The sequence below is a fragment of the Melanaphis sacchari genome, unplaced genomic scaffold, assembly GCF_002803265.2.
Source record: "Melanaphis sacchari strain LSU unplaced genomic scaffold, SCAv2.0 Contig112_pilon_pilon, whole genome shotgun sequence".
In the NCBI taxonomy this organism is placed as follows: Eukaryota; Metazoa; Arthropoda; class Insecta; order Hemiptera; family Aphididae; genus Melanaphis; species Melanaphis sacchari.
Genome location: NW_020270434.1, coordinates 276,896 through 292,198, shown reverse-complemented (window position 1 = coordinate 292,198; position 15,303 = coordinate 276,896). Strand labels below are relative to the sequence as shown.

Genomic DNA, 15,303 nt, shown 5'->3' with positions numbered 1-15,303 from the left:
AATGATAAATTTATCATGAATTTATCTAATATTTATTATCTGTTATCAGTGAGTTAATGTGGACTTTTGAATAATTTATACTGTTTATACTCTTCATAGTCGGTGGTTGGTATTCACATTATATATTATCGATATTGTCCGTGAGCTAAGTAAACATTTGATAAGATTAGATTTGAATTGTTATATTGTGATAAATGACAGTAGGAGTACATAATATTATTATTAAAATATTAATATTAAGTAAAACACTAAAAGTATCACGAAACTCGCAAAATGCAATAAACGAATATTGAATAATTAATTCTTAAAATCAATTCATTATATCTCTTTAAACCTAAAACGTATTATCAATTGAATTCATGTTTAATGATTGTGTTTGTATTTTAAAATTAGGTAATTATAAGTATTTAATATTAATATATATTATGAACTTAAAAACTTGAAAAGACACTGATTTTGTTAACAATTAGGGTTAGTTTTACTTTGAAAATATTTTACTTAAAATTAATAAATTATACAAATAATTGGAAATAAATGTTTTTAATTAATTTGTATTTATTAACTAATGTCACTAAATTGCACTTAATTTTTTCTATTGAATTATAATGGGTATTGGGTTAATATATTATCATGTAATTGTAATTAACTTTAAATTTATTATCTCCAAGTTAAATTTTAAGCAAGTATAATTGTAAAATTAATTATCCTTTGGATTTTTTATGTCATGATTATTGATTAATAATTTATTAAATATATTTCAGACTGATGGTCAAAAAAAGAAGATTTACTAAGAAGTTACATAAATATGCAATTATCCATTGTTGAAACATGAAATATCCATCATTGTTGATTGTCAGTACATTATTGACTATAAGATTGTTTCATCTATACATAATTCGTTCATGGTATGTCCCAGATGAATATTGGCAGTCTTTGGAGATAGCTCATTACCTTACTTTTGGCTTTGGATATCGTACTTGGGAATGGGTCGTTGGTATCAGAAGTTATATTTCCATCTCTTGGATTGTAATGATATATAAAATTTTAAAATTGTTCTCACTGGATACATTACAACTTATAATATGGAGTCCACGCCTTTTACAAACACTTTTTTCAACATTCTCGGATTATTGTTTTGTGTGCTGGATGCAAAAACACACTAAATGTTCAAAAATATTTTGGCCAGTAGTATGTTATATGTCAAATCCGTTTTTAGCATATTGTTCAACACGTACATTAATTAATACAGTAGAAACCAACTTGACAACAATTGCTTTGTATTACTACCCTTGGTCATTAAAAAGTAAAGATGTCAAATTTTTATGGATAGTTGCTCTTGTTTGTATTATGCGCCCAACAGCAATAATAGTCTGGATTCCATTAATTCTATTTGATTTTTTTGCTCACAAACGTTACACTGTAAATAATTTAGCTAGATATATTTGTATTAGTCTTTTGGCAATTATTTTTTCTATAACATTAGATTCATATCTTCATGGTTCTTTTGTTGTAACACAGTGGAATTTTTTGTATTATAATATTATAAAAAAAGTCAATGCTCATTATTCTGTTGAGAATTGGTATTGGTATTTTGTCAGTGGATTACCACCAGTGTTGGGACCTATATTTTTTGTATTAATTTATTGTTTTATCAAAAAATTAAGGCACATTAATCTTTATGATACTGATTCTAAATTAGTAATCACAGTATTTTGGTCTTTGTCAGTGTTGAGTATGGTTGCTCATAAAGAACAACGGTTTCTACTGCCATTGTTTCCAATGATATTCTTTATTACATCTCAACAAATTTCTATAATTTGTGAAAAGTTTATAAAATTAGGAACTCTTACAGTCATATTAAATATCATTGTATTAATTTATTTGGGACGATATCATCAGATAGGGTCTACCACTGTTATGTCACATTTAGCTAAGATACCTCAAAATTCAACATTATTATTTCTAATGCCATGTCATTCAACTCCACTTTACAGTCATCTTCATTTGAACATAACTGCGAGAATTTTAACATGTGAGCCAAACCTTCATGGCATATCAAATTATACTGATGAAGCAGATGTATTTTTTGAAAATCCTAAGAAGTGGCTTGAAGAGTCGTATTTATTTGAGAGTAATAACAATTTACCAACACACATAGTTATGTTTGACAAACTATCAAAAAAAGTACAATCATTTTTAACTAAAGAAAAATACAAAAATATTTTATCAATATTTCATACTGATTTTCCATCTGTTAGAACTGGTTATTACATATACGTGTTTTCATGTATTGAATACCCTAATTAATATAATTATTTTGAATTTTGTTTTCAGTAAAATACAATATTTAAGATTTGATTATATTTTAATTAACAGTATTTAATATTTTAATTTTGTTATTTAAAAAAATATTGAAGTTTACATTGATTAATTGAAAACTATTAAATCTTGTGAATTTATGTTACCAATTAGTGTAAAATTTTATTTTTAATTGTTAATTGTTAAGTTATCTTATTTTATATTACAATAATTGCAAACTTGCAAAGTTAATACTAATTGGATTTTTTTTTTTAATATAAATACTTTCTATATATTTTAAAATATAGTAAGATTACAACAATTATTATGGTCAATTGTGAACATGGCTGTAATTTTTTTTTTTTGCAATCAACATTGAACGCAAAAATTAAATACTAATGAAATAACAAAAAAATATACAAAACTTATGGTTTAAGCAAGTAAATATTTAAAAAAGTAATCATCCAAACCATTATTTCAATAAAGCGATTATTAAAAAATTAAAAATATATATTTAGTGTGATTATATTTTTTACCATGAATTGTTAAATAACTTTTTTTCAAACTTTTAATTAGAAAATTTAAAATATTAAATTAATCTAGCATTTTTTTTTAGATGAAACTAAAATTCAATATAACAATATATAAATATATATAATAAGGTGGATTTTAGAATACAAGGGTATTACATTTTTTAAAAAACATTTTAATGATATTTTAAAAGTTCTTAATGCATTTAAAGAAGTTTTAAAAATGAAAAGCTGCCAAGGCACACAATTTGGTCCTACAGCTTGAAGTTATTATAAAAATTGTTTGTTTAAACGAAACTTTAAATACCATTCATTGCTTATCACTTAACTAGCAATCAACTATTATATAGAATAAAGATGTAAAACAATGCACATTATTGTTGATACAACAAAGAAACAAATTTCAGAACTACTTAATGATGAGAAGTTTTTTGATCTTTATGAGCAATCATTGGTTATTTGCTCAAAATTCAACTGAAAACTAATTCCAATTTCAATTTTATATACATTTAAAGATATATTTTTACTTGAAAATTTTAAACTTTTGGCGGGAAGTATATATTATTATACTCCTTGAAATTGAGATGGATGAATAATATTAATTTCTAACCTAACCATCAAACTTAAATATCATTGATAAAAATATTATAAATATTAAATACATAGAAATATGGAATAGAAATAAAGAATTAAGAATTTGTTCAACTCAACATTCATCGTTCAGCTAATCGTAAGTAAAGTATTAATAGTTTCCTATAATTGACATATATGTTTTATATAATTAACAGAAATAAATTTATTGGTATACTAGTATATTATCTATATTATTTTTTATTATACGTCTAGTAAATGTCAATGTAATATCAGTATTCACTATTCAGTGGTAATTCAATTTTTATAAAGATTACATAATATTAGCTAAAATTGGTTAAATACTATTTTAAATAAGTTACTCCTCAAGCTATGTCCTTATCAAATAATTTGAATAAGTTGTCTTCTTAAAAAAAAGTGTTATTATGGTCAAATAAACTTTTTATTTGATAATGGATATATGAATAACTTTAATCAGCCAAATTTAAATTATTTAATTTTGACAGTGATCCATGAATGTGAAAATAAAATAAAATATACTTAAAACAAATTATTTTTTTTTTTTAGATTAATAGTACAAATATGTTTAATGTTATTTTAGTATTGAAATTCTCTATACATTAAAGTGTTAAGTAATTATTAATTAGATAGAAATGCTTTGTCTTTATCCGAATATTAATACATAATTGGTATACCTAATAACTTAATCCAATATTTTGAATCATAAAATAAAAATATGAATAGAGGTAGGTTGAATCAAGTATAATTTAAACATTATAAATGCATAAACTGGTTAAAAATAATTGTTTCAACAAAACATAATATTTCTTAAGATAAACATACTATGATTAATAATAGGTATAATTAAGTTATAACTATAATTTTTAAAATTTAAATTAAGTAGATATTAGTACATATTTATTTTCTTTCCCTGATCAACATCCTATACCACAATATATCAAATTTCAGTTTAATAGCAGGTATAATTTTTTGTTAGCTTTAGTATTAGAGATATTTTACTTATTTATTATTAATATATAAATTTAATCAGATTTGCCATGTCATGTGTGGGTCAGAGAGAGATAGGTAACAAATTATGCACTAACATTGTAAATTCAATATTTTCATAATTCTATCAGTATATGGCATTGTGTATTTGCATAGGTATTTATAATTAGCTATAATTTTTAAAAATCTATGTCATATTTTCTATTTGATAATTAAGTTTTATAATATTTTTAGTTTTTAATATATATTTTAAGACAGTTAAAATAGATTTCAAGCTGTTCTTATGGCTATTTGAAACAAAATATGTATATTTTAAATTATTTATTGTTAATATGATTTTAGATTCTGAATTGAAAATGAAGTGTTATCATTTCTTGGATTTTCTTAAATATTTTGTTATTCCAGGAAAATGTCTACCTTTTGTGGAAAATTAGAAGAGAAGGAATTATCTTTCATTGGCATTGATTGTTTTGAGTCACATCTTCTGAGTTGTTCTACTTTTATGTTGTCCCATTTTCATACAGACCACATGCGAGGAATTCAAGATCATTTTTTTCAAGAGGCGTTCAATAATACTAAAAACAACATGATGCTTTATGCATCACCATTGACAATAACATTTTTAAAGAGAAATAAAACCATTAATCTTAGAGAAGACAAGCTTATATCTCTTGAAATTGGTTTCCCTAATTCATTAAAAGTACATTCAGATAAATTTGAATACATTTGTGTGACCCTATTACCAGCTGGTCATTGTCCAGGGTCGGTCATGTTTTTGATTGAAGCTGGTACACATCGTATTTTATATACAGGAGATTTCCGAGTACAATTACAAAATTTCAAATTATTTAAACCACTTTTGATAGATAAAGAAGGTAATCATGGTCCAAAGAATATATCTGCATTATATTTAGATACTACTTTTGCATCAAAAAATTATTACGAATTTCCAACTAGAAAGGAAAGTAGTTCCAACTTGATAAAAGTAGTTGAAGAATGGTTATACCAAAACCCTGATAATAAAATTTGTTTGTGGATGCCTGGATATGTAGGCATAGAATTTGCCATAGTTGAAGTTGCTAAACATTTCAAATGTTCTATTCATGTGCATAAACAAAAGTATGAAGAATTGTATAGTTCAATACCAGAATTAGACAACTATGTAACTCCTATTTACACTAATAATAGAATACATGCATGTTCAAAATATGAATGTGACACGGATAATATTAATTGTATGAAATTAAATAAAAATGTAAAATGTGTACAGCTTAATGCCTTAGCATTTACCAAAGATGTGATAAACACAGGTGGTCATGTTATAGTTAAAAATAATATAACCCGAGTTTGTTATTCTAGCCATCCTAGTTGTAAGGAATTAAGAGAAATTGTCAAGTTCCTTAATCCAGAAAAATTATATTTTAATGTAATAGTTAATCAAACATGTAAAGAGATCTATGATATTTTAACCGAAAACAATTGGACTCCTAGAGTTGTTAAGGAAGATGTCAAAGAAAATCCAAAAGTGGTTTTAAAACTCTCCAACAATTTTAAATATAATCATAATGTACGAAATAGGAGAGAAGAAGTACTCAACAAAAGACCAAGAATTGAATCTCCTGAAAGAGAATGAATTTTAAACTTAATTATTTATAACTTTTAAATAATAAGACATAATTTTGTAAAATACTATTATTTGTTTAATACAATGCCACTAAATCAAATTTTGAAAAAATATTAAATTTGTATGTCTATGTATATATATAAAAACATATTTAATGTATTATTGATATTTAGAGTGTTAAATAAATAAGATTTTCACTAAATATATACCATCTTATATTATTATCAAGAGAATTATAAAAATTGGTTATAAAATTAGACCTAGTATATTATTTATAGTTACAATGATATCAGTATTTATACTAACTAGGTTTTTAAATAATTATTTTGCATTAAAAACCTAATAAACATTCAATGATTTAGAAATGTTAGGATTTTATTTTCATAGATATTTTAATAATAAATACTATTTGGCTTTTCAGATATTTTAATAACCTAATACAGAAATAAACTATGGAAGAATTTGGGAGAGAACCATGTCCAATGAGAATATTAGAAGATCTTGGTGGTGCTTTTGCTATGGGTCTTATTGGTGGTGGTATTTTTCAAGGAATAAAAGGTTTTCGTAATGCTCCCACAGGAGTTAATAGACGTTTTAATGTAAGTTCAATTTTTTTCATTTAAAAAAATTGTAAATACAATTAACTTCTTACATTTTTTTATAGTATTAATAATATATTTATAAGTAACTATTAACATCCAAATATTTAAAATTTAAAATTCAGCTAATAAATTTGTTGAATGTTTCAAATTTAAACTTCTAGCTTATAATACATTTTATATAAATTTATAAATAAAATTTAAGAAAAATAAAATTGTTTATATTTTTTCAGTGACACATTTGTGTTATAAATAAAAATAATTGATGAAATGAACTTTGGAACTAAAATTTAAAATTTCAAGAATATTGTATTATATAACTTTAAGAAATGATAACAGTATTTTGTTTTTTATATTAACTGTTTAAATTTTTATGCATAAAAAATGTTACAAATAATTGAATAATATTTAATGTTGATAATAATTATAATTTAAATTACTATAAAAGCACGAAAAATAAAGTTAAAACTATAATAACCCATTATTTAAAATGTTTAAATAAATATTAGTAGTTAATAAAACTATTAAATGTTAGTATTCATTAAAAATTCTAAATTATTAAATTAGTAACTGTTTTGTGGGTTTACACTGAAATAATTATTAATTACTATAGAAAAGAACTGCGGAAAACGGATTGCTGTATACTAGTTTTCAACTGTTATGATTGTGTTTAATCTGTTCAATGATAAAACATTGTAAACTTTGAAAAAAATAAACTCATTTTAACTAAATTGTTATACATTATTATATGCTTTAATTAATGTAATTCTATTATTTTAGTCGGTATACTAACTGTGTATCAATTTGGGTATTTTATAGGGAGCTTTTCATTCTGTTGCAACCAAAGCACCCAATATAGGTGGTAGTTTTGCCATATGGGGAGGATTATTTTCAACCATTGATTGTTCACTAGTGGCCATCAGAAAAAAAGAAGACCCGTGGAATTCTATAGCTAGTGGTGCTTTGACCGGTGGTATATTAGCAGCACGTAATGGGATACCAGCTATGACAGCTAGTGCTGTTTTTGGAGGATTACTATTGGCAATGATTGAAGGGTTTGGATTATTTTTTATGCACATGTCAGCTGAACAATTCAGACCTCAACCACCAGTATTTGAAGATCCAACTCAAATTAACCAACCTAATGCCAGTTAATTCAACAAACCTATAAATATTTCTTTTAGAGCTTATGTATAATTTCCTTAAATGTAGTAATGCAATCAATATACTCGTTACTTTTTACCATATTATTCAGAGTTTATGTTGACAAAATATAAAAAGATAGCCTATGATGACATTTTAATGTTGACCTAGTCAATAAATTATAATATTGTCATCAATTATTTCTTATTGAAATAAAAATTAATTAATATTAATTAGCATCTTGACAAGACTGTGAACTGTGAAGTGTGAATATTATAAGTATGCATATTAAACATGCTAGTTAATTTTTTAATAATTAATAAATAGTTTATCTGTATATGAAAAAAATTGTCTGGAAGGTAATATCTGTGTTGAATACCTATTTAAATTTTGTATAATATTATTATAAAAAAAAAGGGGTTAAAACTTGAAAGTGTGTAGTATAGTTATTATTACATATGGTAATTTATGAATTTGCAAATGAATATTGATAAAATACAAATTAAATTTTTTAGCTGTAAATATTAGACATATTATATTTTTTTTTTTTTTTTTTGTAGATAATTAGTGTATAAACTTTAATTTAAAAAAATAAATAAATATGTCTAAAAAATACAACTAATTCCACTAATTATATTACTTAATTTAAAAAAAAAAAAAAAAAAACAATAACTTATTTCTAGATAATTATAAATATTCATGTAAAATAGGAACTTATTGATTAAGCTATGATTTTCACGAGTATGTTACCTTTTTTTTTTTTTTTTTTTGAAATTTTTTTTTTCAAAAAAGTTCATTTTTTATATCAATTAGGGTTGGCAACACCTATTGCTGTTTGTTTCCATGTATTTTTCATTCTACTTCGTTTATATGTTATGTGCATTAATTATACCTACGTAAAAATAATTTTAATGTATTTTAGTTGTTGAGTCATATAGAGTTTTTTTTATCAATGTCATATAGACATTGATTTTTGATATATATTTCAATATTTGAATAACAAACAATTATAAATTATTTTTTCTTTTCTTTTCTGTAATATATTGGTTATTTAATATGGGCGGGCATTACCCGACTTCGCTCAAAAAAAATGTTTTTAAATGTAGTCATTGAATTATATTTTAATGGACATGTGGTGCTACTGATGCAGTGGTGCATTCCAATTTTCGTATTCCATTTGACTCTAAGGTGAAATGATATGCATATTATGCTAACATTTTTTTTTTCTAGCTGCTCTTCTCGACAATTGTTTTTAAATAATATTTCTATTTTTTTCCTGTTATGTGGTATAATTGGTACGGTAAAAAAAAAAAAAAAAACGATCGTGTAAAATGAATAAGCAGATAATGTAATTTTAACGACATTTTTTTGAGAATTGAATTCGTAACGACCGTAACAATAACGAAATAAAAAGTATTCGGTATGTGTAAAATCGTCGGAGTTGACGAAAACGTTTTAATACAAGCAACGTCCTCAAAGTTTGAGACCAGCAGGTTGGAATATCCATAAATAAGTATTAATGCTGTAAATTAAAACTTTCGACCATAAGGAATCCGTCTGTGAGTATTAAATATAATTACACAAAATTGGACGTGGGATAGGTAATTTTAATAGATTTCACGGTTCAATAATCTTAAGACTTAAGAGGACCTCGCTCCCACATGTGTTGTCTCCGTCTCACATGCGTACGACACGGTAAATTTTCGTTCTCCAGTTTCAATAGTGTGCTTTTAGTTTTGATATTAGAGTGAATTGACCTATTATCAAACTTTTAATTAAGAACATTATCTGTTTTCTCTCATTGATTTTTAAGATACCGAGGTAATAGATATTGTTTTTTAAGTGAGTTATGAGTATGAAATATATAAATACTAAAAAATACTTATAACTCACTTAAAAAATAAAATATCGTAAAAATAAACGAAAGATAACAGATTATGTTCTTAGCTAAAAGTTTGATAATAAGTCAACTCACTCTAATATCAAAACAAAAAGTACACTATTGGAACTGGAGAACGAAAATTTACCGTGTCGTACGCGTGTGAGTCGGAAATAAGTGATAACACATGTGGGCGCGACATCCTCTTAACCAAACTCATTTTAAAAAGTTATCCATAGTCTTTCTTACGGGCGCATGTAAACTCCACCTCAAGTACCTTTTTTTACTGTAAACTCCGCCAGAAAAAAATAACAGGTAAAATTGAGTTCATGTAAACTCCGCCAGTGAAGAAAATCAAGTAGTAGTATAAAATTAATATGATATATTATTAAAAAAAAAAAGTTATAATAATAATATCATATCGTTAAAAATAGTACCTAATAAATAATCGTTATATCTAATAATACAAAAATATATATTTATGTCATGTATGTAAACTAAAATGATGTAGTGATATAATTTGTAAATATTCTAAGTCTTGTATTACTTCATTAGTATAGTATATATCATCGCAATAGATATTAACGTAATTAATGTGAGAAGGCACACGGCAATGTGAGCACTAAACACTGAACGAGTAAACAAAAAAAAAAAAAAAAAAAAACTGGTGGAGGTTGGGTTTTTTTTAATTAGACCTTTTATTACCTATCTTTTTATCTCAACCTGTACGTTCTGGTGGAGTTTACGATCGCCCTTTCTCACAAATAAATAAACATACACACACTCTTTGCGCCGTCGAAGTGCTTAAGCACGGTTGTCCATCAACAGCAGTCGCGGCACAGCGTAACTGGGCGACGAGGGTCAGACCCGACCGCGGCCGGCGATGCGATTACGTCGTCTCGCGCTAATGCAGATCGGCCGCCTCGTCCCGGATTAATAGGTCAGCCGACGGTTCGGCACCGGAAACGTGCTGCAGCATACCTGTGCTCGATTGACCGCCCCAAATGCGGTGGCTGCGGTCGCGGTGACCTTCCGCGGTCAACCTCCTTTGGCTGCAATTCTTGCGCCGCCGCCGCCGCCGTTGCCGGTGCACCTCAGACCGGCACGTGCACTTGCAACTGACGTAAGTCACCGTCGCTACAACCGCCGTCTTCCGAAAAGGTTTCCAATCGATCGGCAGAGTTATTATAGTGGTCGCCGGCCGGACGAACAATCAGAATAGATGCGAGGTTAATACGGCCATTCCCGAACATGCGTTTCATGCGCACCCAAACCGTCGGAGACGGCGCTTTTCTGTTAGTCACCGTCGACTGTAGACGGCTGTTAAGATATAATAATATTGTTATTTAGTGCTGTACTAAACATCACATAACCAGCGATTTTCAAAACTGGTGGCCGACCAGTTTTTTAGGGTCGCCAATGTATAAAAAAATATTTACGTATACCAACGTTAGTAACCTACCCACGCAATATAATGTTCACGTTTTTTAAAAATGTATTTAAAAAAACTTATTATTTTTTCAAATATTAGTTCCACGAATTTATCAAGTACTTATATTATTTTAATTATAGGTACATACAATAATAATAATAATATTAATTATCGCTACTTTTTAATGTCTTTCAAAATCTTGGTGACATTATAGGGGTTCGTAGCTTCAAAAAGATTAAGAGTAACTGCTGATATATTATATCATGTGTTCTTCGCTCAAACGTTCCAATACTTTTTTTCAACATTAGTATTTTATATTCTTTTTAAGGATAATATTTTAAACAACAAGTGAATAGCATTGAAACACGTCGAAGTCTTAACTGTTTTTAAGATTTTAAGAATATTAAAAATTATTATAAATACGTCACAGACGTGAAATTAAGGTACATAAACAGCAGTTATTTTGTTGAACTTTGTATAAAGTTGCTGTGTGCAAATTTCCTCACTACTTTGGCACATTAAATGGCAGCGTTGTATGGGTGCCGTTTAAAAGATTGAGGTATTGCACGTGGTGTTTTTTTTTTTTATTGTGGTATCCCCGTTAAGGCCTAATCCACAAAATTACAAACAAAGCGTCAATTTTATTCACACTTTCATCACCACCACTGTCGTTTGCTGTTAATTTACGACCAATAGTCGATAAAAGTCTTATTTTTTTTTTAAAATGTATCTATGTATATAATTGTAAAAGTTATTTCACAGAGTTATACCTGTCTTAACACTATTGACAATAATGTTGGAAAAATAAGAACGTAACGATAATATAGTAAAATTTGCAGTTTGAATTGATGGTAGATTTGTGGCTTTAGATTCAAACTAATTGAAAATATCAAAAGATTTTAATTATTTACATTTTTAAAAGCATACACTAATGACTTTTTTTATTTAAAACAATTCATTTTAATACTGTTAAATTTTTCCGGCAATAATATTCATAAGTTACACGCATCAATCTTAAAGAACTTCACTTCATATTATTTTCTAAAGAAAAATGGGTTTTTTTTATTACTAACACATAAATTATTGCTTAACAATTTAAAAGTAATAATTTAAAATATAGGACCTATAACATAGGCACAAATATTTTGGTCTTGCAGTTCGTGTGAGAGAAGGAACATATATATAGTATTATAATTAGTAAATTGTATGTGTTAATATTTAAATCACATATTAAATAAATACCTAAATGATAATCACTAACTATTTTTAAAACAAAATAAATTGAAGAAATATTAAAATGTTGTTTATTCATTTAAAATAATTAGTTTACTTTAAAGTTATACAGTTACATTTTTTTAATGTATTTTATTACGTGCATGATTCGTTGACTCTAGCAAGTAAAACAAATCCATTAAGTTTGTCTTTCATTAAGTTTATAATTTATTTATCTTATAGTTTTGTATTATTATTAATTTTAATAAATAAAATTCTGTGTTAAGGTATATGACACTTTCCAAACATTGAAGTTGTAACGGTGGCGAACTTATTAGAGAATCATAACCATTTAAAAATTCACAAATTTGTTGACAGAAAAAACACTAAGAGTTCACTTATTTATACGACACTCCATAGGCTTGGACAACGTGATACATAAGTAAATAGTAATACACTACATTATATATTAGTAATAGCTTTATTTTAGATAAAATATGAAATAATATAATAATATTTACTATTTGGTTAAACATAGACATAGATATCTCTACTTCTAAAAAAACACTCAGTGTTATGAAGATTTATGAATACTGTTGGGCGATTATTGTACATGAATGCGTTTGTATATATATTTAGATAGGTTTTGGCACAAAATATTCAGCCGTCATAGTGTGTATGTTGAGGTTTTAATTTGATTAAATTTCGCGTTTATTAAGTGTGAAATCTGTGACTATTGTATATTACCAACAAATTTTACACAATAAATAAGCGGTTTATAATATTATATAGTATTATATTTCACTGCATGTTTATCCGGTTATGAATTATTCTCAAATAAACATTCATTCCATTTATACGTTAGTCATAAAATAAAATAAATTAAACTTATAATACTATAACGATATTTTGTCTCGTTTTTTGTCAAATAGCACTGAAATTATAAAGTAGTGTTAGTTTGACTATGTACCTACATACTACATATATTATAATTAAGTTATAATACTAATTTTGAACCGACGAGGGCATATTAAAATATATTCATGAACAATAACAATAATATATAACAATGTTATAAATTGTAATATATTTATTATGATATTATGAAAACACTAGGGTTCGTTTTATTTTATTTATTTTTTTTTATTTACTTAACGGTATATTTTAGTTGACGGATAAAAACGAAAACGATACCTAAACGTTGCAAAGCAGCACGGTAATCAAGGACAAGAAACTCATTTTTTTATAGACACAAAATACAAAATAACAATTTTTATCTTGTAATAGAATTGAAAATGGAAATAATTATGTCTTTTATTAATACCAAAATCAATTATTATTCACGTTAACTTTGAGTAAAAGATATAATATGTATAGTATTTGTACTTAATTGAAAGGTGTTTGGAGTGAAATCGAGTAAAGTATCGCTTAACATACTATAATTTCTTAATTAAAAAATTAAAAACGACTTCCGTAAAACAAATAATAATTTATTTATTTTATAGGATTTTTTTGAAACAAAAAGAAGAATTTGTTCTGATTTACAACACCTCTACTTAAAAACAATTTATATTTTAAAACGTTTTTAGTTTCAACACCGGTTTTCATGGTTCGATTGTAAACGGCCAGACAAGTTATTTTATTAATTACAATACATTATAAAATTATAAACGTGTGAAAAAAATATTTCAAAGTATGCAAGGTAATTGATCAAAATGTTATTATTCATTAATAATTTAGTTGATAAAAAAATTAATCAAAAGCACTAGGTTAGCGAATCGCATAGAGTTATTTGCCGTGATAAAATAGCCTGTTGATGTATACTATGCATAAAATACTCGAATGTGTTGCCAGTTGCCAGTGCTGCCTTCAAACAAACCATTATAATAATAATATAATTATTATAATTATATGACCTAGTGTATTGTATACATTGTGTTCACGGTAAGAGTACCACTAAATATTTCAGTTCGATGACTTTATATTGAAATGGTGTTTTCACTGAATGATAGATAGTACTTAACTACACATTCTCAGACAAATTTTAAATTTGTAACACTTTCGATACACGCATATATGATACAACTTACTTTTTTTTTAAATGATAACACCATTTTTTTTTTTTTATATACTCGGTAGAGTATTTTTTTCTGATTACAAAATTAGCATATGAGACTTAACGATAAAATTTAATATTTACGAGTAATTTGTTTTTGACGAAATTTAAACTAAATTCAACTTAATGTTACTTATTAATATCCAATATTGTTAAATACCTGTTTGCACACAGATAAGATATTATAAATAAACACTTTTTTATCAAAATTCACTCTCATTTTTTTCAATCATTCTTCTGAAATAAGATAACTAATTGAAAGTAATGAAAACTATACAATTGTAGGTACACACTATAAATTTGAAATAAAGATTTAATAATTTGTAATTAAGTTTTACAGTTTTATCTAATGAATTGTTCGAAGTGTCCACCTTGATGTTCCAAACATGATTCCAAACGTATTAAAAATTCCCTTGATGTGGCAGTGTTTATTTGTTCTTCTTTCAAAATTATTACAAGCCAGTTGTATTTTGTTTTTTAAATCTGGGAGATTGATTGGTGGGTCTGCATATACAACATTTTTTAAATGCCCCCATAAAAATAAAATCCATTGGGATCAAGTCTGGAGATCTTGCTGGTCATGAAATTACTCCATGGGTACCAATCCATCGGTTTGGAAAAATATCATTTAAATATTGTTTAACAATGATGGCGTTGTATGCTGGTGCACTGTCTTGTTGAAAATATATATTTTCTCGCGTGGCTAATGGAACATTTTCTAACAGTAATGGTAATTGATTAACAAGAAAATCTAGATATTTTCTACTTGTAAGTGTTTCGTCGTAAAAATAAGGACCTACTAGTACTCCACCAATTAATTCACACCACACATTTATAGCCCAAACTGTCTAAAAGTTAGTTTCTCGGGACC

At 26.1% G+C, this 15,303-nt stretch overlaps 2 protein-coding genes across 5 annotated transcripts; both read left to right on the top strand.

Moving 5' to 3' along the window:
* Nucleotides 1-227: 227 nt before the first annotated feature.
* On the top strand, nucleotides 228-2,307 carry LOC112603864 (GPI mannosyltransferase 3). Of its 2 annotated transcripts, none has more exons than XM_025352655.1 (2): nucleotides 228-393; nucleotides 762-2,307. In XM_025352655.1, exon 2 carries the CDS (start codon nucleotides 829-831, stop codon nucleotides 2,305-2,307), a length of 1,479 nt encoding a protein of 492 aa, XP_025208440.1. In that variant the 5' UTR covers nucleotides 228-393; nucleotides 762-828. The 2 variants fall into 2 exon arrangements, with proteins under 2 accessions (XP_025208440.1, XP_025208441.1); XM_025352656.1 differs by lacking the exon at nucleotides 228-393 and adding an exon at nucleotides 434-471.
* A 1,164-nt stretch (nucleotides 2,308-3,471) lies between these two features.
* LOC112603878 (mitochondrial import inner membrane translocase subunit Tim17-B) lies at nucleotides 3,472-7,900 on the top strand. 3 transcript variants are annotated; one of them, XM_025352677.1, is made up of 3 exons: nucleotides 3,472-3,558; nucleotides 6,473-6,650; nucleotides 7,470-7,900. In XM_025352677.1, exons 2-3 carry the CDS (start codon nucleotides 6,504-6,506, stop codon nucleotides 7,803-7,805), a joined length of 483 nt encoding a protein of 160 aa, XP_025208462.1. In that variant the 5' UTR covers nucleotides 3,472-3,558; nucleotides 6,473-6,503; the 3' UTR covers nucleotides 7,806-7,900. The 3 variants fall into 3 exon arrangements, with proteins under 3 accessions (XP_025208462.1, XP_025208461.1, XP_025208463.1); XM_025352678.1 differs by lacking the exon at nucleotides 3,472-3,558 and adding an exon at nucleotides 3,656-3,711; XM_025352676.1 differs by lacking the exons at nucleotides 6,473-6,650; nucleotides 7,470-7,900 and adding an exon at nucleotides 4,833-6,134.
* The last annotated feature ends 7,403 nt before the right edge of the window (nucleotides 7,901-15,303 follow it).

What these genes read in the sequence shown, in the direction of transcription:
- LOC112603864 (XM_025352655.1), top strand. Translation starts at nt 829, where the DNA reads ATGAAATATCCATCATTGTTGATTGTCAGTACATTATTGACTATAAGA.
- LOC112603878 (XM_025352676.1), top strand. Translation starts at nt 4,837, where the DNA reads ATGTCTACCTTTTGTGGAAAATTAGAAGAGAAGGAATTATCTTTCATT.